This window comes from Pimephales promelas, chromosome 5, assembly GCF_988280905.1.
Source record: "Pimephales promelas chromosome 5, fPimPro1.hap1.1, whole genome shotgun sequence".
Taxonomy (NCBI): domain Eukaryota; kingdom Metazoa; phylum Chordata; class Actinopteri; order Cypriniformes; family Leuciscidae; genus Pimephales; species Pimephales promelas.
Window position 1 is genome coordinate 23,744,977 of NC_142773.1, and position 23,516 is coordinate 23,768,492.

General features: G+C 38.0%; 4 protein-coding genes across 6 annotated transcripts; 2 read left to right on the forward strand and 2 right to left on the reverse strand.

Moving 5' to 3' along the window:
* The first annotated feature begins 1,278 nt into the window (after positions 1–1,278).
* zp3f.1 (zona pellucida glycoprotein 3f, tandem duplicate 1) lies at positions 1,279–3,745 on the forward strand. Of its 2 annotated transcripts, none has more exons than XM_089131145.1 (10): positions 1,279–1,404; positions 1,519–1,697; positions 2,020–2,117; positions 2,201–2,292; positions 2,365–2,560; positions 2,697–2,802; positions 2,882–2,970; positions 3,221–3,312; positions 3,470–3,550; positions 3,645–3,745. In XM_089131145.1, the coding sequence occupies exons 1-9, from the start codon at positions 1,344–1,346 to the stop codon at positions 3,517–3,519; spliced, it is 963 nt and encodes a 320-aa protein (XP_088987271.1). In that variant the 5' UTR covers positions 1,279–1,343; the 3' UTR covers positions 3,520–3,550; positions 3,645–3,745. The 2 variants fall into 2 exon arrangements, with proteins under 2 accessions (XP_088987271.1, XP_039510711.1); XM_039654777.2 differs by having other exon boundaries at positions 2,380–2,560.
* Positions 3,746–4,015: 270 nt separating this feature from the next.
* On the forward strand, positions 4,016–6,786 carry rnf212b (E3 ubiquitin-protein ligase RNF212B). Of its 2 annotated transcripts, XM_039654591.2 has the most exons (12): positions 4,016–4,254; positions 4,352–4,404; positions 5,043–5,117; positions 5,311–5,417; positions 5,491–5,551; positions 5,637–5,665; positions 5,754–5,797; positions 5,899–5,923; positions 6,013–6,061; positions 6,178–6,232; positions 6,372–6,402; positions 6,502–6,786. In XM_039654591.2, the coding sequence occupies exons 1-12, from the start codon at positions 4,155–4,157 to the stop codon at positions 6,575–6,577; spliced, it is 705 nt and encodes a 234-aa protein (XP_039510525.2). In that variant the 5' UTR covers positions 4,016–4,154; the 3' UTR covers positions 6,578–6,786. The 2 variants fall into 2 exon arrangements, with proteins under 2 accessions (XP_039510525.2, XP_088987272.1); XM_089131146.1 differs by lacking the exon at positions 5,043–5,117.
* A 912-nt stretch (positions 6,787–7,698) lies between these two features.
* homeza (homeobox and leucine zipper encoding a) lies at positions 7,699–13,729 on the reverse strand. Its single transcript, XM_039654633.2, has 2 exons — positions 13,514–13,729; positions 7,699–10,432 (listed from the first exon to the last, which is right to left on the reverse strand). Exon 2 carries the CDS (start codon positions 10,401–10,403, stop codon positions 8,430–8,432), a length of 1,974 nt encoding a protein of 657 aa, XP_039510567.2. The 5' UTR covers positions 10,404–10,432; positions 13,514–13,729; the 3' UTR covers positions 7,699–8,429.
* Positions 13,730–14,342: 613 nt separating this feature from the next.
* Positions 14,343–20,839, reverse strand: dhrs1 (dehydrogenase/reductase 1). Its single transcript, XM_039654634.2, has 9 exons — positions 20,568–20,839; positions 18,438–18,581; positions 18,191–18,334; positions 17,982–18,061; positions 17,160–17,292; positions 15,290–15,430; positions 15,096–15,165; positions 14,887–14,967; positions 14,343–14,779 (listed from the first exon to the last, which is right to left on the reverse strand). Exons 1-9 carry the CDS (start codon positions 20,685–20,687, stop codon positions 14,643–14,645), a joined length of 1,050 nt encoding a protein of 349 aa, XP_039510568.2. The 5' UTR covers positions 20,688–20,839; the 3' UTR covers positions 14,343–14,642.
* Between the last annotated feature and the right edge of the window lie 2,677 nt (positions 20,840–23,516).

Here is a 23,516-nt window from a genome sequence, read left to right on the forward strand (position 1 = left end):
GTCTCATCGATCACAAGTTCAGTATGGCGTACCACAAGGCTCACTACTAGGACCGCTGCTATTTACTCTGTACATGCTACCATTAGGAGATATTATTAGGAAACATGAAATTAGCTTTCACTGTTATGCTGATGATACCCAGCTGTATATTTCTTACGAAACTTACCAACTCACAAAAGTAACGGAATGCATAGCTGATATAAAAAATTGGATGACTACACTCTAAAAAATGCTGGGTTGTTTTAACCCAACTTTGGGTCAAATATGGACTAACCCAGCCGTTGGGTTAAATTTTTACATTACATTTTTAACCCAACATTTCGGGTTTGTCCATATTTGACCCAAAATTGGGTTAAAACAACCCAGCATTTTTTAGAGTGTAGTATTTCCTGCTACTAAATTCTGAAAAAAAGAGATTCTAATTATTGGACCAAAAACTTCCACATGTATCAGCCTAGAATACTGTCTAACACTTTGGTTCCTTGCCACTGTTGCCTTGCTTTTGGCTTGCTTAGTTGGGGGCATTTAATATTCAATATTGATCTGTGTTGTATTATTTTCATGTTATCACTGTGAAGCTGCTTTGATACAATCTGTATTGTAAAAAGTGCTATATAAATAAATGTGACTTGACTTGCAGTTTTAAGAAGAAAATACTTGGCAATAGTGCTGACTTATGAATTAGTAAATGGTTTGCCTTAAAGCATATTAAAAACACCCCATAGACATATAGACATTGAAAGTGTGTGTTCCACCACATGGGGACTTTAAAACTCCTTTAGAAACTTGGAGTATGTGATTTGTGAAAACATACAACTAGTAATTGTATGGTCAGATGTGTGCAAAAAAAAAAAAAAAAAAACACAGAGCCTAAGCTTGTAAAAAAAAAAAAAAATGTGTTTTTTCAACCTGTTGCAATACCGCCGGGAAGCTATTACAAAGACTGGGGTTAAAGAGTTGCCACATTTATGGGTTTAAAGCAATGCCAGAAATGTGAAAATGCTAGTGAGTTGGTTGTAATTAAATTTATGTGTTACAAAAGCCCTTTAGCTGGCATTTGTAAAATTCACAACCAAAATAAATGCCATCTCTATACAGCTAACACACTTGATATGTAGTCAATACAAAGTTATTTAAGGTTAAATACATTTGAAAATATTTTATTTTGCACTCATCTCTAGAATACTAATATTTGCCACGTTTAACATGATCAGAGCCAGAGCATCAGCAGCTGATGTACATTAAGCTCATCCAAACAATGTGTTTCAGGTGGGAATCCTTTAATTAGGTTAGCTATCAAAGCGCATAAATTAGCTTGAAGCAGGCCACAGCATATTGTCAAAATGTCTTCCTTTTTGATACTAGTTTTTTTCAGTTTGGTTGTTTTCTTAGTGGCGCAAGCAGGTAATGTGACACTTATAGCAGATAGGGCTTTTTAACACCATGTTTTGCACACTATTGCTGAATTTTGCACACACCAATTCTAAAGTCATCTTCTCCAAATTCACCTCCCTTCAGAAATTACTGTGGAATGTGGCAAAAACTCAATGTCTGTGCGATGGATTGAGACAAACTCTCAAGTAGATCCATCCCTTCTCCGTCTGGGCAGCTGCCCTCCAACCCGGGTTAATGTAAATCCTCAAGTGTCTGAGGCAGTGTTCTATGCTGAATTTGGGTCATGTGATATTAGGAGGATGGTAAGTTCAGTAAGGAATTTTATTTTAAAGTATGACTGATTTGCCATTTAATTCACTGTGTTTGGATAAATCACTGGGTTGTTCGCTAATAACTTGGGGAAACAAAGTTGTACTTCCTAGTTAATTCACTGAGTCATACAGAAGTACCTCTGACACAAAGATGACTTGGGGTAAATTGGCGGTGCTGAGAAAAGTAACATTTCTTCACATGTGGTGCAATGGCAAAGTTGTTTAATGTACTGAAATGGCACTGCATTGTGTATAGAAAATACTTAATCTATTCATTAGTTTTTTTTTTTTCTCAATCTCTTTCCCTTCATAGGTGACAATCAATGAGCTTGTATTTGAGAGTGAAATCACTTATACAACATTCTCAAAAACCGCACCACTTTTTTACCCTGTGGCCTGTAAATATGAAAGGTGACATTGTGCTCTATTTTAATCCATCTTCTGCTTGAAGACCTATGTCAAACTCTAAATAAAACCTGCTGTCTTTTTCTCAGGCCAGAAGATTGGACGCCGCCCCTGTATGGTCCTCTTCTATTTCATATACATGGCCAGGGAGATCTGTCCTTTCGTTTGACTCTCATGAAGGGTATGCATATGTACTTATTGTAAATAATGAAACATTGACTATCTTCTTGAATATAAAATTTTCTTATAACAGATTTTCTAATTATAGATGACTTTAGTGCTCTGGCCACTACCACAACATTCCCACTAGGCTCAACAATCCCAATAGCTGCTTCATTTGACCAGATGACCCATCAGCCATTAATACTGCTCCTGGATGAATGTGTGGCCTCCACAACACCAGAATTGGGTCCAGATTCTCACATTTACCCACTCATTACCAACAAGGGGTATGTGCTAAGACGAGGTGTGCTCTTTCTGGAGCGATAATGTTTTCTTCCACAGCAGTGGAATGATTAGCACAGTTCTTGGTCTTAACCTTTTTAAATTGATTACGGTGTAATTACCTCTCGTTTTTATTTGAAGGTGTCTGGTAGACAGCAAAAAGACAAACTCCAGGTTTATGCCAAGAAACCAGTTGTCAGAGATCAGGCTGAGTCTTCAAGCTTTTAAGTTTGCCATCGGAGAAGATGCAAGTCTCTGTCTCTGTCTCTGTCTCTGTCTTTGTCTCTGTCTCTGTCTCTCTCATTTTTCTTTTGCCCCATCCTCAGGTCTACCTGCATTGCAGACTTGTGGCATGGGACCCAAGCGACCTGAGTGGTAGCAATAAAGCTTGTCAATATGACCGGAAAAGCTCACGGTATAATAATTTTAAAAAATGAATTCTGAATACACTCTTCAAATAAAGGTTCCTAAAGAGCCATACAACAATTTCGGGTTCCCCAAAGAACATCCAATGATCCGTTCTTAAAAGAACTTTTTTTTTTTTTTTTTTTTTTTTTTGTTAACTTTAGAGAACACTTTTTCAAGGTTGCATTGATTTAGTTTCTTCATGACACAACCGATGCCAGTTGGCTAGAAAAGAAACGTGCATGCTCTTGTTTTTGCAGGTGGGTGTTGACTGATGATCCATCCCAGAGTTCTCTCTGCAGCTGCTGTGACACTGACTGTAAAGGAAGAAAGAAAAGAGAAAAAACAGCAGGTGAATGTTCCCTGTTTTTGCTTAAAATACAAACCATGATTACAGTAACTGAGACCTCCATTAAAAATAAAATATTTTGGCACCATTTTAGGAGTTTCTAGGATCATTTTGAGTATTTATCTGACTTATACTAATTGGCAAACTGATTAATTGACAGATTACTATACTTCGACTTCTGTGCTTGGGCCTCTTGTCGTTGAAAACTAAGCACTGGGTCATGCCTCATGGATTTGGCAAGGTTTGCAATCTTTGCTGGTATTATTATTATTATTATTATTATTATTATTATTTTCCATAATGTGACATGTTTCCTGTTTAATTTGTTTTCAAAGATGGGCTCCTCCAAGCCACTGGAGTTGTTTCGGATGTCTTAAGGATGGAGCTCTCTGTGCCTGTTCAACTGTTTAAGCAAAATAAACTATTATAAAATTGATGTTCTCTATTCTGTGTTGTGAAAATTAGCTTTTCTAGCTGCTCAAACTTTTTTTTTTTTTTTTTGCGTGAATGATTGGGAAAGAAAAACTTAACAATACGAAAACTGAAGTGACACTGCTTCTCCTGCAGTTGTAAAGAACATGGGATAATGAATTTGAGAGACTTTTTAAAAACCAGGGTTTCTAACTTCTCGGACCACGAGATGGCGTGAGATGGAGAAAGTTCTTGAATTTATTTTACTTACTCTGGCGCCATCCAGTGACGTGACGCCTACGTGCGTGGCTCACTCGACGCCAGTGGGAGAAGTGTGATCCGTTACTCAACCAACTACTGGTGAATGTGAATTATTCAGATAAACATCACTCATAAAACTTGTTTAAACTTTGAAAAATTATTTAAGTGGTGTTATGAACTGGTTTCACTGTAACAACTGTTTTGTGAGCGAAGGAAAACAATTCGTTGTGTCTAGCTGTGGCCATATATTTTGTGAGACCTGCGAAAATGCAAGTGAGTCCGGAAACGTTTTTTTCGGGATGTTGTGATAATTGTACCTTTGTTATTTGCGCGAAGATAATGTGAATTCAAGTTTAATGTCTTTCTGAAGGCCAGTGCAGCGTTTGTCATGCCAACTGTAACTACCAACGCATATCTGATCAGGTGAGTCGAGTCCACTGAAACCGGATGATGAGCAGGCACATTTTACACTGCTAGCTCTACTCAGGGGGGCCCTGGGTGGGTCTGGCCCACCCCCCAACTTTCTAGCCCACCCTGAGGGTCCCATGGCTCCCTTTGGAGCTGGACCTGGTGGTCAGACTTGTTTTGAGTGCTAAATACAGTTCTGTCCATACACTGTTTTAAGAGTGTCATTAAGTTTTCAAGCCACAGCTTAATTATTGAGTTCAGTTGATGTAGACAGGTTTCTTTCATACAGCACACAACTAGTCAAATGTGACATATAATGAGGGTTTTTATTTATTTTATTTTTTTAAACTGTCGACCTCTTAAGTAATAGAAAACTGGATAAAATAATCGTATAGTGCAGATTTTTTTTTTTTTTCAAATTGAATAAAAAGAGGATGAAAGCAGAGTTTTCGTCCAGAGTTTCAGAGTTGTCTGAAATGACTTAGAATAAAAATGAAAACCTTTAATGCATTACAAACCTTTAATGCATTTTTCACTATGGTTAAAAGCATTATAATTAGTTAGGGAAAATAACTTAACCTACCTATACAAACAATTATTATCTATTTCTTCCAACCTCTGTGTTTCTTACTTATTCTTTTTGTTTTGTGAAGATGAAGCCTCAGGAAAAGATGTTTTTCAATGATCCAGTGAAACTCGTTCAGACTCGTCTGGAACATATTGAAAAGGTCTCAGTCATTTTCAGCTTTTCAAAATACATTTCATTTGTCCCAATTAATTTATAACCGAAAGCTTTTGTAAGACTGGAAAACCCAAGCATTTGCTGTGAACTCTGGTACACAAAATCATGTCACAGTGACATCAAATCCTAAGCAAACACAATTCTGCCAGTTATAAATTAAGGAGATGTGTTTGTTTCAGATAGCTAAATTTCAGAAAAGGCAGAAGGAGCGAGTCATCGCTTTCTTAAGAAGCAAATCTGCGGAACTGGAACGAAAGCTGAAAGAAGTTCGTGATCAGTGCCACAGGTGGTGATTAGATCTGAGATATATTCAGTGGTACTTAAAATGGGACTGTTTAGTAACTTGTGCTTTGTTTAAGGCAAGTCTCTGAGCTGAAACTAGAGAACGAAGAACTAAAGAAGCCGCTTTCTCAGAGGAGGGTGAGAGTTTCTTATTGCATGTCCCTCACTTGCCTTCTAACTTGCATTCTCTTCAGATGTGATCATTTTTTTCCCCTCCACACAGACATCTCCTGGGCGGTTTCCGATTAATGGGTAAATACAGATAATTGCCTATGTGCATAGATATGTGCCATTATATTATATAATATCAACATTTAAAATATTTTCTCTCTATATATAGAGGAACTCCAAGAATGATTCTTCCTGTGGCTGTCACATCACCAGGTAGCAAGTTTCATTTGAGACAGAAACCTCACTGTTTATAAACACTATAAAACTCTTTTTATTTTGTTCTTATCACATTTCATTTTCCATTACATTTCTAGTCACACCTCGCTCTAGACCTGTCAGGTAGGTTGTATTTTATCATCTCAATTTCTATTAAAACAGCAGAGTTGCCTTCCCTCAAATAATACTGTCCAATTCTGATTGTCATGCAGTTCAAGTGACACTTTGGAGAGGTTTAGACATTCCAGACTAGGCATGACAGTGAGTTAGCTGCTCTACTATATTCTAGTATATAGTTTATTTAATTAAAATAGTTATCTGTATAAGCAAAATATGCAATCCTTGTCTGACTTTTTTTTACATCTTATTTATTCTAGACACCCCCAGGGTCATCTATCTCAATGTCAGGCATGAGTTCAGTACATAGTTTCAGTAAGTGAGGAATAGTGACATTATTAATCATATCTGTCAGATATCATTATTTGAGTTCATAAAGTATCCATGGTGCCATTCAAGGTGGACATTCTACTCTCTACTGTTTGTATGCTTATGTTCTCTTTTTATCTTAAAGGGACACTCAGCTCAGTTAACACTCCTACAAGGTAATGCAATCACCAAGACTAAACATTTTTAATGCCCCAAATTGAACATTTTCACAATAGGAAATTGCACTGTCCATCTTCCCTTCTCATATTTTTTAGGTCCCAACAAACAACCCCAAACAACTTTCAGTTCCAGCTTCTGGCTAGACCTACACTCCAGTCTCCACGGCCATAATCAATAACCATTTGTAGATTATACAGGTCATCATTAGAAAGTGACTTTATAACTAATGCAGCAACTACATCACCCAATAGATGGGTGCCCAATATTCTTTGCATCATATAAGTAGGAAAACAATTATATTGGCCTTCTTTTATTTGAAAAATAATTTTAAGTTGAATTAAATGTGACAAATAAAAGTCATAAATGTGTTTATTTTTGCACCTCAGTTTTTCTCATTTTTTGAATAAGGTTTTTTCCAGAATTGAAATGATACATATAGACAAAACGTAACTTTCCCAATAGAAATGGAATTGCAATTCCATTCAACATATTTGTTGAACGAATCAACATTTTTGTAAGCTTGGCTCAGTTACAAGAAGGATGTCAGAAATAAACGAATGAAATGCATTTTTCCCCAGTGTACTATAACAGAAAGCAAGTCAAACAAAAGCTACAATATGAAAGGAACGAGAAAGAGAAATGTCTTTAATAACTCCAGCATTATTGATTTTTTTGTATAATTATAAATACTAGCGGCATTATGGTCCCTTTTTATAGATGGAGTTTGATTACAAAACTAAGACCTGGTTCTACAAATATACACTTTAGCCTAACAAAAGATCTGAGCTTCTAACTCACATAACCAACACTTATGTGTCTGTATTGATAAGTGAAATACTGATCTAATTTAAACCTTAGTTTAATACTAAATATTGTTAATACTAATATTAACTCCAAGTATTGTGAATAATTTTATACCCCATTTGCCTAATTCAAATGTAATGGTAACACTTTACAATAAGGTTCATTAGTTAACATTAATTAACTACATTTATTAATCTTTGTAAATGTTAATTTCAATATTTACTAATACTTTATTCAAATCTTGTTAACATTAGTTAATGTGCTGTGAACTAACGTGAACAAACAATGAACAGCTTTATTTTTATTAACTAACATAAACAAAGATTAACAAATACAGCAACAGATGTATTGCTCATGGTTAGTTCATGTTAGTTAATAGATGAACTAATGAACCTTATTGTAAAGTGTTACCAATGTAATTAATACCACATTTGATGAGACCTATTTGATAATGTTAGGAGTGTAATTGGACAGAATGCAACAATGAGTTAAACATAATTGGTCATGTTTTATTTTGCCACCCTGAAACACAAATTTACAGTCAATAAGGCACAAGATTTTACAAAAGCCATGGCTTTTGTTGTCTTTTCATTGGACACTGAACAAATCTGCAGTGAAGTAGGGATGTATTCAAAAGAAAAGTTTATTCACAATGAAGTAGAGAGATTAGAGAAATGGATCCATAAAACCTAAGTGCGGAATGTTAGCTGATTTGAAATGGAAAAATATATTGTAAACCTAAGGTTTAAGAGGGAATCAATATACAGTGCCATATGGATCTCTGAATTAAACAAAAAGTACTCAACATTGCTAACAATTCTGGCCCAAACATCTAAACTACAGTACTTAATAGATAACCAAACCAAAGTTTCTGGAAATAAACAGTTTGAGCATGATGTCAGTTCTAAGAAGCAGCAATTCAGGCTCTAAAAGATTACTAAAAAATAATAGCATAATAAGGGTAATACTTCGCAGTGAAAGTAGTCAAATAGTCAATAAAGACCAAAAATACATTACAGTTTAGCATGTTCAATACTGCATGTCAAAAAAGGTAACAAACGATGTTGAGACTGTTGAAGAAAATACTTTTGCTATTTTTTAACAGTGGAAAAGAGGGCATTGCATGAAGTGATTATATACTGTGCCTTCAAACAGGTCTTGCCTAATTACAGGACTCACAGCAGATTAACAGACATGATCACAAATGGTTTTCTGTACATTAATCAATAACTGTGAGCTCTGGGTCCAGTTTTGTACTGTCTTTAGACGCAAACCAGTCTCGCACCTGTTGGTAACTCATTTTTGACTTTCGGCAGAGATGGTCAAGGTCCTTCTCTTGTAGTGGTCCCGTCTGTTGATAATACATCTCTAACGGACTGATGTCTACAGAATCCGTTGCAGACTTCTGTGTTTTTGTTGTGCTGTTCCCTTGTGACTTACGTTTCCTGTTGCCTTCACTTCCTGGGGTTCCACTGGCATCGGCAGCAGCCCCTCCACTTTGTAACAATGCTATCTCGGCAAGCACTTGTCCACGTACGTCAGCATGCACCCAGCGTACATTGCCATTTTTTACAGCATAACGCGTGTCCCCAAACCACTGGATAATGTCAGCACGAGGCAAAGATGTTATTTCCACTAGCTCTGTGTATAAGTCACTCTTTGGCCATGGGCATTTATGGAAGTATTCCTTTAGGATGGCCAGTTGCTCCTTTGTTTTTCTTGGTCGTCCAGCCGCTGTTAATACTGAAGAAAGTGAAGAGTTGTCCAAGGGGTTTAGGGAGTTGTTTATGGAAGTGTTTGCTTTGACAGTGCGTGCTGACTTCGATGACCTGGCTGAGTGTTTTTTAGATGGGGTGATGGATGGAGAAGAAGAGGCAGTGGGTGCAGCCGGCTCCGGAGGTGTCACACAATGTCCCTCACTTTCCTGTTCACTTTTAACTTCATCATTGTTCTGAATCTCACTTTCCTCTGAACATTTCTCCTCATCTTCTCCTAATGCTCCATCTTCAAATGCCTCAAGAGTGTTAGACAGGAAAAGCTGGAAAAACTGAGAGCGCCTCTGCCGATTCTTTCGCGATCCTGTTCTTTGCCTGGTCTGTTCTTTGCCTTCGTTGTCAGCATGCTTTGTAGTTTGCTTTTTAGTGGTGAGGGGAAGAGGCTGAACCTCCTGAGACTGAAGTAATAGACTACAGTTGGGTTCATTTTTTTCTCCTTGAGAAGCAGAGAAGGACGTTGTCAATCCCCTACCATTTCGCAGCTGGTAGCGACTGTCACTGAACCATTTTCGAATCTCATTACGAGTTAGGCCCGTCTCCTCTTGTAAACGCTGTAACTCTGTCTCATCAGGCCAGTTCTCCTGTAGGAAACTCTTCCGCAATGCAGCTAACTGGGCTTTGGACTTTTTGTAGCGGCCATGCCGTGGTTGCTCAGATCCAGCAGGAGATTCTGTAGAAGTAGGTGGGGTAGCTGCTTGAGGGGTTTCGGGCATTTCTACTGGTTGTCGGTAGTAGTATGAATCCTGAGGAGGAGGGAGAGATGAACGGAAACGTGAGGGAGCAGGAGAGAGCTTTGCTGGTTCTGTGCTTTCAATTTTATGTTTTTTGCGAGGCACTTGTGGACTTTGCGCTAGATCTTCTACATGGTCTTCGGTTTCTTTAAAATCCTCAATTCCCTTTTTCCTCTTCATAGGGCTCTCTTTGAGTTTCTCACTTGTTTCCCCAGGCCTAGCCAGCTTAAGCCGTGTCTCTTCAATGTCCTCCGATGCCCAGCTGATTCCATACTTGATGCGTTGCACCATGAACCACACTTTAACTTTATCTAGGGGAAGAGCACAGACACGGGCAAGAGTGCTGACCTCTTGTGATGTTGGATAGGGGAAGGTGTTGAAGGCCTGAACAAGTTCAGGGACACTATCCAACTCACGTGTTTGATCGGACTGGGTCCACACTAGCTTCAGTCCTTCAGATACCAAAGGAAGACATACTACAGAGTTATTATTAGTGCTGAAGCTTACTGCAGCGCTGCCATTGCTTTCTCTTGGTCTGCGATTAGAGGGGCTTGCATGTTCCTTTCCGTCAGAATTGTGGTGTGGTGATTTTTGCAGCCGTGGACTGGTGAGGTTTCCGTCTTGTCTTTTTGCTGCCACCCCTCTCGGAGAGATAACTTTCAAGTCATGGTCAGTGTGCGTCGCCATCAGAGATGTCACACCTCTATTGCCACAGACTGAAAGAATGACAAAGAAATTCAGAGTCAATGGACAATGAATACAATTTAGAAAGTATTTTAAAATATATTGGCAAGTATAACAAACAAGAAGTTTATTGGCAGAGTAAGATACAATGGATAATAATTGATTGAATATTACTGTATGATCTGGATTTATAATCATTTGAGTGTTTTTTGTGGTTTGGGGTGTGTGTAAAACTGGTAAAAGTGCAGTACTTTATTGATGAATGAAAGTCAATCAAGGCCCAAATTGTGACTTTTACATTGTGAAATGGCCAGATTAGGAACTACAGTTGCCCTCATAATCACAATCACACAGCATAGTAGGGCATTTGCTCTACCCACCATGCCTTTTCTTAAACAGTTAATTTTTATTAACTTAAAATCCTGCTTGTTTGTAAGCCAGATTTGTGAGGGGTGAAGAGGTTGGAATGCTGGGGGGTGGCGGGCTGTTGCTGGCTGATGGGTGCAAGGATGATGCTTTGGGGAGGGGGTTAATGGGTGGGATTCTGGTCAGACTTTGGTCAAATCTACAACAGAATCGTTCAAAGCATTTTCAAGATCCAGCCAACTTAACGCCAGGAAATCTTACATTATTAATGCCTGTCCAGAGACTGAGTTTCAAGGAACACCATTCATCAAACTTCCTTAAAGTCATTAAACTGGAACTTTATGGTCAAGTCTACAGTCCATCCACTGACTTTACTCTCTAGAGTTGAAAGAAGGACAGATGTCACCCCCTTCCCCCTGCCGTTCTCTTCCACACATTAGCCTTTTATTAAAGCCTGTCGTATACTCTACACCAATGCACACCCAACCCCCACTTTGGCAGACTTGGGCAAAAGAGATGGGGGCCCTGCCCTTCACAGCTCTCTTGCCCCTTTCCAGTGCACGTAATGGTCCACTTCCCCCGTTTGCCTAACCCCATAGAACCATATAGAAGTTCGTTTAACCTTCCAACAGATGGCCAAAAGGATAGTAGGAGTCAGTCTCGGTTAAATAACGGTAACAAAAGTTAGTGCAATTTGTCAAGCTGGTTTGTTTGCCAGTTTTGCTGTTTGCCTAGATGCCTACCCAACACAGCTCAGTCTACATAGAACATGTTGGTTAACTTAAATTGGGTCTATGCTAAAAACATTGTCTAATCATGACATGAGATGATTTCTCAGTATTTGTCCTGACTAAGACAGCTTAACTGCTTATGGTCCTCATTTTATAAATGAACAACACAGGACCTTAAGGGGTTAGTTCAACCAAAAATGCCGTAATTTACTCACCTTCAAGCCATCCTAGGTGTACATGACTGTCTTCTTTCAGCCAAACACAATCAAAGTTATATTAACAAAATATATACTCTGGCTCTTCCAATCTTTATAATGGGAGTGAATCCATTCATCAAACAAAAAAAATCTATAAATCTCCAGGGGGTTAATAAAGGCATTCGGATGTGAAACAATGCCTTTTTGTAAGAAAAATATCCATATTTTTAACTAAAAAACTATAAATCACTGGCTTTCGGTAATGGCCGTACACAAGTCGAGTTCCGGCGGAAGAGTGACCGCTGACCTGACGAATGACATAGGATGTAGAAGTAGCGTAAGCTTAGGTGCGAGTAGACCCCTTTCGCAGTTTAAACAAATAGGGCTGAGCAACAAACTCAAGCTCATCTTCTCTTTTATTAAAATCCTTAAAAATTCTCGTTTTAGACTAATTTGTGATCTTCTGCGCTTCCGTATGCATCAATACGTTGGGTCAGAGTTCATTCAGACTTGTGTACGGATGTTACCGGAAGCCAGTGATTATGGTTTATAAAGTTATGGATATTGTTCTTATAAAAACACATCGCTTTACTTCAAAATGTCTTTATTAAGCCTTGGAGCCATATGAATTACTTTCATGATAGATGGATGAACTCTTTTGGACTTCAAAATCTAGGGTATCATATCATTCACAGGATATTTTTTAATATGACCGATTGTGGTTGGATGAAATAAGAATTCATATACACCAAGGGTGGCTTGAGGGTGAGTAAATGTTGGGATAATTTTCTTTTTTGAAAATCTGTAATTTTCAAATTTCAATTGCAAATCAGTTTTTGTGGTTTTGCCAGTAGTCTACATGAGCACAGTTAGGCAATACTGATTCGAAAGGCTTTTTCGATTGGCTTTTGACTTGGAAAGGCAACAAGCAGGCCAGTCATCAACGAAACAAGTTGGAGGTGAACTTGACAGGATAAATTCCAGACCGCCTGTGGTGACCTCATTTATCAGATGATGACTTGGAATGACTCGACTAAGCGTAAAGTCCCTTGAAGTCAGAGTAGCTTTTGTCATCACATTGTTTAGCAGCATTACCATTTGTACTTTAGTGTCCAGTTTACAAATATATGAACTTATGAGATATACATTTTACAAATTCATTCACAAGTTCACATATTTTCCAAAGTTTAGTCTGAAATATGAGACACTCAATATTAATATGGTCCAAATTAATTAATAAATTATGTGAGACAATTAATTTTAATATAATTTGTAAACATGAACAATTGTGTATCATACATGCACTGTATAAAACAGAAATACATTGCAGTTTACACTAAAACTCGGTTAGACTTGTTGGAAATTGCGTCATTGGCCGATGTTTGTCCATGGCCTCTATTGTAATCAGCTTATGTGGGGAACTTTTGACGTAGGTCGTAGGGTGTGAGATGAGATCACTACAGTGTGTATTTATCCAACAAACAGTAAGCAGGTGTAAGGACCATCGTGGGCCAAATGCTTCTATAATAAACCAGGTTTTATGCCAAACGAGTTCTTGAACACAATCCATTTCGTGGCGAAGGATCAGCTCACGCTTCAGTTACGTACATAAACAAACTCCCGTTTTTCAATTTAACCACACATTCCCCGTTGAACCTCGTTCAAAACAAATGCTTCAAATAATGTGAAAGCGACGCTAAACAAGAATCGCCTGACCCATCGCGTGGCTTTCAGGGTCTAATAACAAGCCTCGTCTCGGCTACGCTTTAAAAACTTCACGAATGTAAATTGTAGCAGTTCGCGTGAAAAAGGAACTCACCGCTTGAATTTCTCTCAAGGTTGTATGTGGATACGCCACTTCAGCTGGTCTGTATTATACGTTGTTGCTTTTGTTCTTGAAATCTCGAAGTGGTTTTCGCCTGTCCGGTCAGACCGAGGCTAGACAGAGAGGATCAGGAAACTCTCGGACCAGCCCCCTCTTTCTCATGAAACGACGGTGCAGTGCTCGAGCAGGTCCAATCCGGGAAGGAGAGGGATGGTAGGAGGAGCACAGCTGAAACTTGGCCCCTTGAATGCACTTCCCATCTGGGATGTGATTACCATGTGAATTGTGCCATATGAAAAGTTCTAGGAGTCTCCAGGTAAGGCTGCAAATTATTATTCTTTGATCAGACATGTTATTAGAGATAACTCTATGAATGTTAGAGTTCAGGAAACAGCAATTAATTGAATCTACAAATTAATAAAACAACCCACTTTAGAGTAATACAACAACAGCTCATAACTTTGCATAGGGGTCCTTATCGTCCTTATTTTGCTTACTTTGACTGTAATACATGGCTGTACCCACCAAATATATAAATAGACATGAATTGTTGATTAGAGGTGAAGTAATTTTGAATATGATAGAGCCAAATGTCCAGGAAAACTAAATGAACTTATTACATGGGTGTCTACTATTGATTTGATTTACAGCATTTAGCATACTTGTAGAGAACGGAGAGGCATAGCATGATTTCCCAGATGAGTGGACAGTTATGAAGTGTTATCCTAGTGTGGCTGAGTACTGTTGACCAATCAGAATCAGGTATTCAAGAGCAATATTTCAATCTCTCAAAAATACAACACAAAAAAGACTAGTAAAATGGTTTGGTTAGAATACATTCATTTATTACAAGTATTATCCTCTTTGAAGTTAAAACCACCAGTGTATTTAAAAGGTTTTTATTATTATTATTATTGTTTTAGAAAACAATATGTTGTGACAAAAATTGTGATGAATTGTGCAAAAGGTGTCTTAAATGACTACTGCAATTTTAATCATTCATTCATTTGTTATTTATTAACAAATGCTTCAGTCCTTACTCCTATGTTAAGATGGACAATACAATAATTTTAGAAACAATTAAAAAAAGACAATTATTAAAAACAAGCCCTGTTTCTGCATGTTAAAATTTCCCACTGCCAAGACTCAGCATGGAACGAGGCACTCTGATGAATGAAGGAGTGAATACGGAGAGCCAGGACACATAAGGTACCTGGGAAAAGATGAACTTCAGAGAGGTGTAGTCCACAACACTGCGGCCTGGAAAATAAATATCATAAACACTGTGTAGGATTTTGGAACATCTACAGTACATCCATGTATCTTTGGAAGTACCAACACTCCATCATAAACATCTATCACCATACCATCAACATCTGTGAGTCCATAGCGCCGAGCCAGGTCACAGGTCATCAACACTTGACCAGTCATGGACATCAGACTTGTATCTGTTTGTCGCCAAGAAGCAGAAAATACCATGAACAAGAGCCTCCAAGTAATACATTTTGCCTTTCATGGTCATTTATAACCATGTTAACTTTAACCGCTCATTAAATCTTTTTTTTTTTAATCCAACCTTTGGCCAGCTCAACTAAGCATCGTCCACTGAACTCCGTCGTCTCACCCTTACTGAAAACTTCCTTGAACTGAGAAACAAAAAGTAAACAAACATTTAGCAAGATATGTTTGTTATATCATAATCATACCCATTTTATATGAACTTCACAACCAATCCACATTAATATCTGGGATACAATTAATATGGCTTACTTTGGGATCCAAACCTGGAGGTGCCTCAAGAGATACATACTGATTAACTAACTCAGTCTGAACTGCCCCTGGCCAGAGGCTTACAGAAACCACACCTTTCTTCTTCAGCTCTACTGCCATATCTGCTGCCATTCTGTCACACTGAAGAAAATAAGCAAAAGTAAGATGGAACATAAATGCTCTGAGAATAATAAAAATTGAATGTAACTGAGAATGCATACTGTGCAAATGAAATAATCTGGCTTTCAAATATGATACGCTAAAAAGGACTGCAAATATACACTCACCTAAAGGATTATTAGGAACACCATACTAATACTGTGTTTGACCCCCTTTCACCTTCAGAACAGCCTTAATTTCACCAGCCAGAACAGCTGAGTCTTGGCAGTGGGAAATTTGGAATCTTCTCCAGACTGAGATGAAGTTAAAAGAAATAGTATCTTGTGGTCAATTTAAATATTTATTAGATAATCATCAGAGTAAATTAATTGTGTGTAAATGTTTGTAACTAGGTGCATTTTTTTTTATATTTTTATTTTTGTAATGAGATTTGTTTATGTCTGTGTGTTGTAACTTTGATGTTAAATGTCCATGTAAACTAAGCCGCTTATCTTGGCCAGGACACTCCCGAAAAAGAGATTTTAATCTCAGTGAGTTTTTTTTCCTGGTAAAATAAAGGTAAATAAATTAATTCAAAGTGGCACTGATTCAACAAGGTGCTGAAAGTATTCTTTAGAAATGCTGGCCCATATTGATAGGATAGCATCTTGCAGTTGATGGAGATTTGTGGGATGCACATCCAGGGCACGAAGCTCCCGTTCCACCACATCCCAAAGATGCTCTAGTCTATTGGGTTGAGATCTGGTGACTGTGGGGGCCATTTTAGTACAGTGAACTCATTGTCATGTTCATGAAAACAATTTGAAATGATACAAGCTTTGTGGCATGGTGCATTATTCTGCTAGAAGTAGCCATCGGAGGATGGGCACATGGTGGCCACAAAGGGATGGACAAGGTCAGAAACAGTGCTCAGGTAGGCAGTGGCATTTAAACGATAAGCAATTGGCACTAAGGGGCCTAAAGTTTGCCAAGAAAACATCCCCCACACCATTACACCACCACCACCAGCCTGCACAGTGGTAACAAGGCATGATGGATCCATGTTCTCGTTCTGTTTACGCCAAATTCTGACTCTACCATCTGAATGTCTCAACAAAAATCGAGACTCATCAGACCAGGCAATATTTTTCCAGTCTTTGACTGTCCAATTTTGGTGAGCTCTTGCAAATCATAGCCTCTTTTTCTTATTTATAGTGGAGATGAGTGGTACCCGGTGGGGTCATCTGCTGTTGTAGCCCATCCTCCTCAAGGTTGTGCGTGTTGTGGCTTCACAAATGCTTTGTTGCATACCTCGGTTGTAACGAGTTCTTATTTCAGTCAAAGTTGCTCTTCTATCAGCTTGAATCGGTCGGCCCATTCTCCTTTGACCTCTAGCATCAACAAGGCATTTTCGCCCACAGGACTGCCACATACTGGATGTTTTTCCCTTTTCACCCTATTCTTTGTAAACCCTAGAAATGGTTGTGCGTGAAAATCCCAGTAACTGAGCAGATTGTGAAATACTCAGACCAGCCCGTCTGACACCAACAACCATGCCACACTCAAAATTGCTTAAATCACCTTTCTTTCCCATTCTGACATTCAGTTTGGAGTTCAGGAGATTGTCTTGACCAGGACCACACCCCTAAATGCATTGAAGCAACTGCCATGTGATTGGTTGATTAGATAACTGCATTAATGAGAAATTGAAGAGTTGAAAATAATCCTTTAGGTGAGTGTAGAATCTGTAATGTTGTGTGCACTGACTTACTGCAGCCTTGCCGACCCCATAGGGTACATTAAAGAGATAGCGCATGCCACCCATAGATGATATGAACACAATCAAGCCCTTGCCTTGAGCCACCATCATCCTTGCAGCATACACTGAGCAGAAATAGTGACCCCTGTAAAAACACAGTGACCATGATCTCTTGTTATGGATCTGAAAGGACTAGGTAAATTAATTGTTATGAAAAAGTCATTTTGGGATTTTTCAACATGATTCATTTCAATTCATTGTGCAGTATTGTTTTAAGGGTACAATTTTGATGTGGTTCAGTCCTAAATGCCCCAATATACTCACAACAAAGTTCTTTTTCCTCTTTCCCTTTGAGGTAAAAAAATACGCAAGCTGTGGTATACTGTTAGTTAATATTCCGTTAGTTAGTTAATATTATATTGATTTGTTCAAAATGGCTCCAGGGTCAGACCAGTTCATTCTTTGATTTTGCTTTAAGCATGTCATTCTACCATTCAAAATTTGGGGTCAGAAGGATTTTATTTTAAAGAAATAAATACTTTTATTCATATAAATATATATGATAAATATATTATAAATAATTATAATATATTAAAACAGAAACGTTATTTTAAATTGTAATAATATTTCACAATATTGCTGTTTTATTGTTTTTTGATCAAATAAATGGAGCCTTGGTGAGCATAAGGGACTAATTTTCCAAAAAAAATATATATATATATCTCCCAAGGTCCTCAAATGTATTCAAAAATGTTTTTTTTTTTTTTTTTTACATCGGTTCATATATTTTATTTCATTATGTTATTTGGAGTCACCTCCAGATCTGTACTGTACCTGAGTCCAGTGTTGTTGATGGTGTCCCAAATATCTGGTTCCACCTCCCAGAACTTTTTATTCATGTTGTCGAAAATAGCCTAACACAAAGACATAAACAAAACAATAACAACAACAAAAAAAAAGTTATTTAATGAAACAATCAAAAGTAAAAAATAAATCAAGTTTACAAAATCAAAATATTTGTTCCATTGTTAGCTGTAACTGACCTGTACACCAGCATAAGCATTATTCACCAAAATGTCAAGCCTGCCATTTTGCTCACGCTGGACACGTTCAAACAGGTCCTTGATGTCACCCTCCTTAGATGAGTCACAGACCACAGGGAGACACCGGCCACCTCTCTCTGTTACCTGTCATCAAGAAAATAAAAGAAGCATGAAACCTGTATCACCTTTCCCAAGTTGCACAAATAACAGGGTTATTGATGTTACAATCAATAGCCAGTTTCCAAACCTCAGCTGCTGTCTGCTTTAAAGTTTTCTCCTGTCGACCAGTGATGTACACAGTAGCGCCAGCCTCAGATAACTGAAGGGCAATACCTCTTCCAATTCCTCTGGAAGCACCAGTCACCACACAAATCCATCCTGATAGTGCCATCTGATAAACACAGATTGATGTCTGATTCATAAAGCGGTTCTTTTGAATTGGTTCACACAATCTATATAAACTATTTGTTTAAAGGCCTGTTCACACCCAGGACGATAACTACTGGGAATCACTTTCAGAACGATTTTTTTCCCAGCTGATGAAGATAAAAACATTGACAGCCAATCAGAATCCATCCTGTTATAAAGAAAGTGGTGCTCACTGCAGAGCAAAATAACGCCCAGCTCCCCCTTTCTGGACGATATGGGTGAGGACTCCGTGGACTTCATGGAATTAGCTTGACCGATTTAGGGATAGGGTTATGGGTAGTTTTAGGGGGGCCCTTTAAGCTCCACCCATTTATACATATAGCGAGGGGGAGCTGGATATCAAGCTCCACCCATTGGCTCTGCAGTGATCACAGAGCTTGAGCATTTAAAGTGGTAGATGACAACTGCAGCACCTGCTTATAATAAACAGAATGTTATCAAGCGATGATGTGGGCACTATCATAGTTATCTTCATGAATCATGATATCACCTTTATACGGTTTACACTGTCTAGTTCCAGCAGATGACCTATGACCCAACGCATGCATATTGACAAACATGAAAGTTCAGAGGTTAGAGCAAAACAAAACACCAGTAACAAATTAAAAGTCTAAAACAAGATTTTTTAAAAGAAAAATGTCAGAGGATTTCGATAAAAGAAAAGAGGAGCTTGAGTTTGTTTCTCAGCCCTGTTTGTTTGAACCACGAGAGGCGTCTATTCTCACCTAAGCTTACGCTACTCCTGCATCCTAAATTGGCCTTAATACGTCAGGTCAGAGGTGTGTCACAAATTGGTTGTGACATCTAAGGTTGTATGCATCATGGTGTGATCAGTCAGATGATGATGATCTTCTACAATGCAATCTATATGGAATTAGTGCATGGTTTGGCAACTTAACAGTTGCAACATGCACAAAACAGCCATGAAAATTATAGGGAGAAAAGACTATGAACATTCCCTCTTTCCATCTTAGCATGTTCACTTTACACAAACATCAGTGCAATGGAGAAATGTTCAATATCCAGCACTTGCACTTTATTTCATGGAACTATTATGTCAACAATGTCCTTTTTCTTCTGTCTATTTTTTCTTCTCTTCTCAGGTTCTTGCTGATGTGTTTTGTGATGTTTTTATTATTATTATTTTATGAAGCAACTCGCAGTGTCCACGCAAAATATCCCCTTTGGGACAGTAACGTTAACCGACCTACCCAATAAAGTTAACCTATTTGACTGAAATAAGAAAGAAACACCTAGGATGGCTTGCGGGTGAGTAAATTATGGGATAATTTTGGGGTGAACAAACCATTTAAATGTAATATCAATTATTTAGGTTGCACGTTAATTCCAATGAGTTGTATCATGGCTGATGATCACAAACTCAACTACGTGAAATTACAATAAATATGTTTATGATTACCTAATTAAAAAACGCATTTTTGGCCAATGTGTTATGTTTTAGCATTGACAGTGCGTGTGTCATGCCGTTCCGGTTCCGTCCGAGACACGCGATGACGTAAATGCGTAAATGGCGTAGTGAACAGTCGAATCGTTATCTGTAACGAACTGTTCCCAAAGAAACGATTCGCGAAAATGAGTCACTAGTCAGTAACAACGTCAAGGGAACGGGGAAGCGGAGAGAAATACAAGCCCGTCACCCTGTGGTTATATATATTCATTGCAACCTTCTTCACAACGACGAATAATTGGCCCGGAATGAAAGTTATGCAACATCATCACAAACTAACAATTATTTAGCAAAGCGTCGTGCAGATGGAAAGGTAGGCTACATTTTAATTTCACGTTTCACTATTGTGACACCTCGACTTGTCTCGAAGGCTGTTCGCTAATGTTACGCCAGAGTGACGATGTGTTTAATGCTATGGATAGAATTGTCTTTTTTGTGACATTTACATAGGCTACGTATTTATGTAAACGAGACACGTACCTGTTCAACGCCGCGTTTAAACTCCTTATGAACGGTAGCTATGTGTAGCTCGGAAACTCTTGCCTGGACTTGAAATCTCCAACAGGAAAAGTGTGTTGAAATGAACGAACTGCTACACATATAACGTGCAGATAAGACAGTCCTGTTTATGGATATCCTCCCATTCCCGTAATACGTCTAATAAAAATCCACCAAGTTTTGCAAATGTATACTGCTTTTACAAGCCTATTTAAACTATATGAAATCACCCACCCCACAAACATAAACGTACAATAATGCAGTTCTTTTCTATTTGTTCAGCTTTTGTTCAACTTTAGCCTAATCACAGCAGGAAATCAAACCCAATGTTACTTTGTTCAAACCATTTTGTTTACAGCATGGGAAGGTTATGTTCCTGTTATCTGCCAATTAACGTTACACTCTTAAAGAGTTGCAAGGTTATTTATTGGCATGAGTGGTTCCTTTCCACAAAAGTTTTATATATAAATATATATATATATATATAGTGTAAAATGTTCTTTAGACTATGTACTTGCACACTGAGAAAAACATTGCTTTTAACTGTTCACTTGGGTACCAAAAATGGTCCATGCAATGGAATCTATTGTGGTATTCCCTGAATTGTTTAATGCAATCACCTCATTTCCCCAACAGAGCTTGGATTTATGATTGTGGGGCACCCAAGGAACTTGGCCCCAATTACAGATTGTGCAATTAGCCATTTGTTATTTCAATATAACCTTTGATCTAAATCTACTTTGATGCCAGTCTGCAGTCACCATTGCTTGCATGTTACAATTGTTCGAGAAGTAAACATCAAAAATCCTAGTCGCTGCTCACAGTACCAAAGGCCACTGGAATTTCACTTTTTAATAGTCGCAATGTTGCATCACAGTCTCCCATTAACCCCTTTTCATTGTTTGGTTTTGTTTGAGGTACACAGGACACATGGTTGATTCTTGATGCCCTGTGTGTTTCCCTCACACAGATAAAGGTTTAATAAAAAAGATATAAATAGTGATTTAATCTTTTTAATAACAACTAAGCAGTAAACCATGTTCAGAGATGTTAATTGGTCTGCTCAGTGACAAGCGACATCATTTGAGCAGAGTGTATACATACTGGCATCACTGTCATGGAAAATAATTATTTGATCCCCTGCTGATTATGTACGTTTGCCCACTTACAAAGAAATTAAGGATCTATAATTTTTATGGTATTTGAATGGATAGAGACAGAATATCAATCAGAATATTAATTTGCATTTCAGTAAGTGAAATAAGTATTTGATCCCCAAGCAAAACATGCCTTAGTACTAGAACCCTTTGTTGGCAAGCACAGAGGTAAGATGTTTCTTATTTTATTAGTTATTAGCAAACCTGGTTTGCACACATCTCAGGAGGGATTTTGGTCCACTCCTCTTTACATATACTCTCAAAATCCTTATAATTTCTTGGCTGTCACTTGGCAACTCAAAGTTTGAGCTCCCTCCTCAGATTTTATAAAGGATTAAGGTCTGGAGACTGACTGATGGGCCACTCCAAGACCTTAATATGTTGCCTGGGCAGTGTGTTTTGGGTCTCTGTCATGCTGGAAGACCTATCCACGACCCATCTTCAGTGTTCTGGCTGAAGGGAGGAGATTCTCGGCCAAGATTTGACGGGACATGGCTCCGTCCTTCGGCCCCTCATTAAAGTGAACTCGTTCTGCACTCTTACCAGAGAAACAGCCCAAAAGCATGCTTCCGCCTCCGTGCTTGACTGCTGGGATGGTGTTCTTGGGGTCATAGTCAGCATTTCTCTCCCTCCAAACACGGCGAGTTGAGTTGAGGCCAAAGAGCTCAATTTTGGTCTCATCTCATCTCACCACAGCACTTTTTCCCAACCCTTCTCTGCGTTATTGGATATTTATTGGCAAGCTTCAGATGGGCTTGAACATGTGCCTTCTTGAGAAGGGCTACCTTGCGGGTGCTGCTGGATTTCATTCCATTGTGGTGTAGTGTGTTACTAATGGTTTGCTTGTATTTTTGCTAATTGTAATTGGTAATTGCTTTATAATGATCTAAGCTAATCATATGACTGTTGGTTCCACTGTGTTAAGCACTTTTTGGGTAAGTATATGGTCTCTGACCTGAACATTCGTCTGCATTTCTCTGTACATTTAAAGTTGAAAATACCCATTACAAATATAATGGGTATTGCTATTTTGCTATCAAAATATTGCTATCACAATACACAAACCATAGGTGACTGACTCGCATTATTTTATTTATTTTTTTGCAGCCCTGATAATTCCAAACTGTGAGTCCATGTATGATGCCAAATAAATTCAAATGTAAGTAACATTTGACATTTTAAGTAGTATTTTATCTTAAAATTATAAAAATTTCAAAATGCTTGATCACTGAAGCAAGATGCTGTTTTTTTTCTTCATTTTTGGAAACACTTTTAGTTAACTGCGGATGAACTTGCATTACAAATAAAAATACCATGTCATTGACATTTGCCACACTCAAAACCACTCTGTTATCACCAAGCTCAGTGTTGGGTGTGCCTTATACACATATCTTCCTCTTGTGCAATATGATTTTTTTGCAATAAAGTCACTGTCAGTGTTACCACAATAATGACATTTATTCTGATACAGTACACTGAAAATGTGTTTTTGGCAGCATATTTTTGATGCTCAAACTTTGTGGTTTATACAAATAATCTTTAAATAACTCTGATGGTGAAAATAAACACAAATTCAATCATGACATCACAATTTTGACAAAACCATATCTATGTAGTTCAAATTATGTCATCATTTACTCACCCGTAAGTTGTTTCAAACCTGTATGAATTTCTTTCTTGAACACAAAAGAAGATATTTTGAAGAATATTATAAAAGAAATTCATGTTTTGAACAACTTGAGGTTGAGTAAATGATGACAGAATTTACATTTTT

What these genes read in the sequence shown, in the direction of transcription:
- rnf212b (XM_039654591.2), top strand. Translation starts at nt 4,155, where the DNA reads ATGAACTGGTTTCACTGTAACAACTGTTTTGTGAGCGAAGGAAAACAA. An exon ending in GTCTGGAACATATTGAAAAG is followed by an intron (nt 5,118 to 5,310) that starts GTCTCAGTCATT and finishes TGTTTGTTTCAG; the next exon opens with ATAGCTAAATTTCAGAAAAG. An exon ending in AGCCGCTTTCTCAGAGGAGG is followed by an intron (nt 5,552 to 5,636) that starts GTGAGAGTTTCT and finishes CCCTCCACACAG; the next exon opens with ACATCTCCTGGGCGGTTTCC.
- homeza (XM_039654633.2), bottom strand. Translation starts at nt 10,403, where the DNA reads ATGGCGACGCACACTGACCATGACTTGAAAGTTATCTCTCCGAGAGGG.
- zp3f.1 (XM_089131145.1), top strand. Translation starts at nt 1,344, where the DNA reads ATGTCTTCCTTTTTGATACTAGTTTTTTTCAGTTTGGTTGTTTTCTTA. An exon ending in CATGTGATATTAGGAGGATG is followed by an intron (nt 1,698 to 2,019) that starts GTAAGTTCAGTA and finishes TTCCCTTCATAG; the next exon opens with GTGACAATCAATGAGCTTGT. An exon ending in TCGTTTGACTCTCATGAAGG is followed by an intron (nt 2,293 to 2,364) that starts GTATGCATATGT and finishes TTCTTATAACAG; the next exon opens with ATTTTCTAATTATAGATGAC.
- dhrs1 (XM_039654634.2), bottom strand. Translation starts at nt 20,687, where the DNA reads ATGTGTAGCAGTTCGTTCATTTCAACACACTTTTCCTGTTGGAGATTT. An exon ending in ATGGGGTCGGCAAGGCTGCA is followed by an intron (nt 15,431 to 17,159) that starts GTAAGTCAGTGC and finishes TATTTTCTTCAG; the next exon opens with TGTGACAGAATGGCAGCAGA. An exon ending in TGGACTCACAGATGTTGATG is followed by an intron (nt 14,780 to 14,886) that starts GTATGGTGATAG and finishes TTTATTTTCCAG; the next exon opens with GCCGCAGTGTTGTGGACTAC.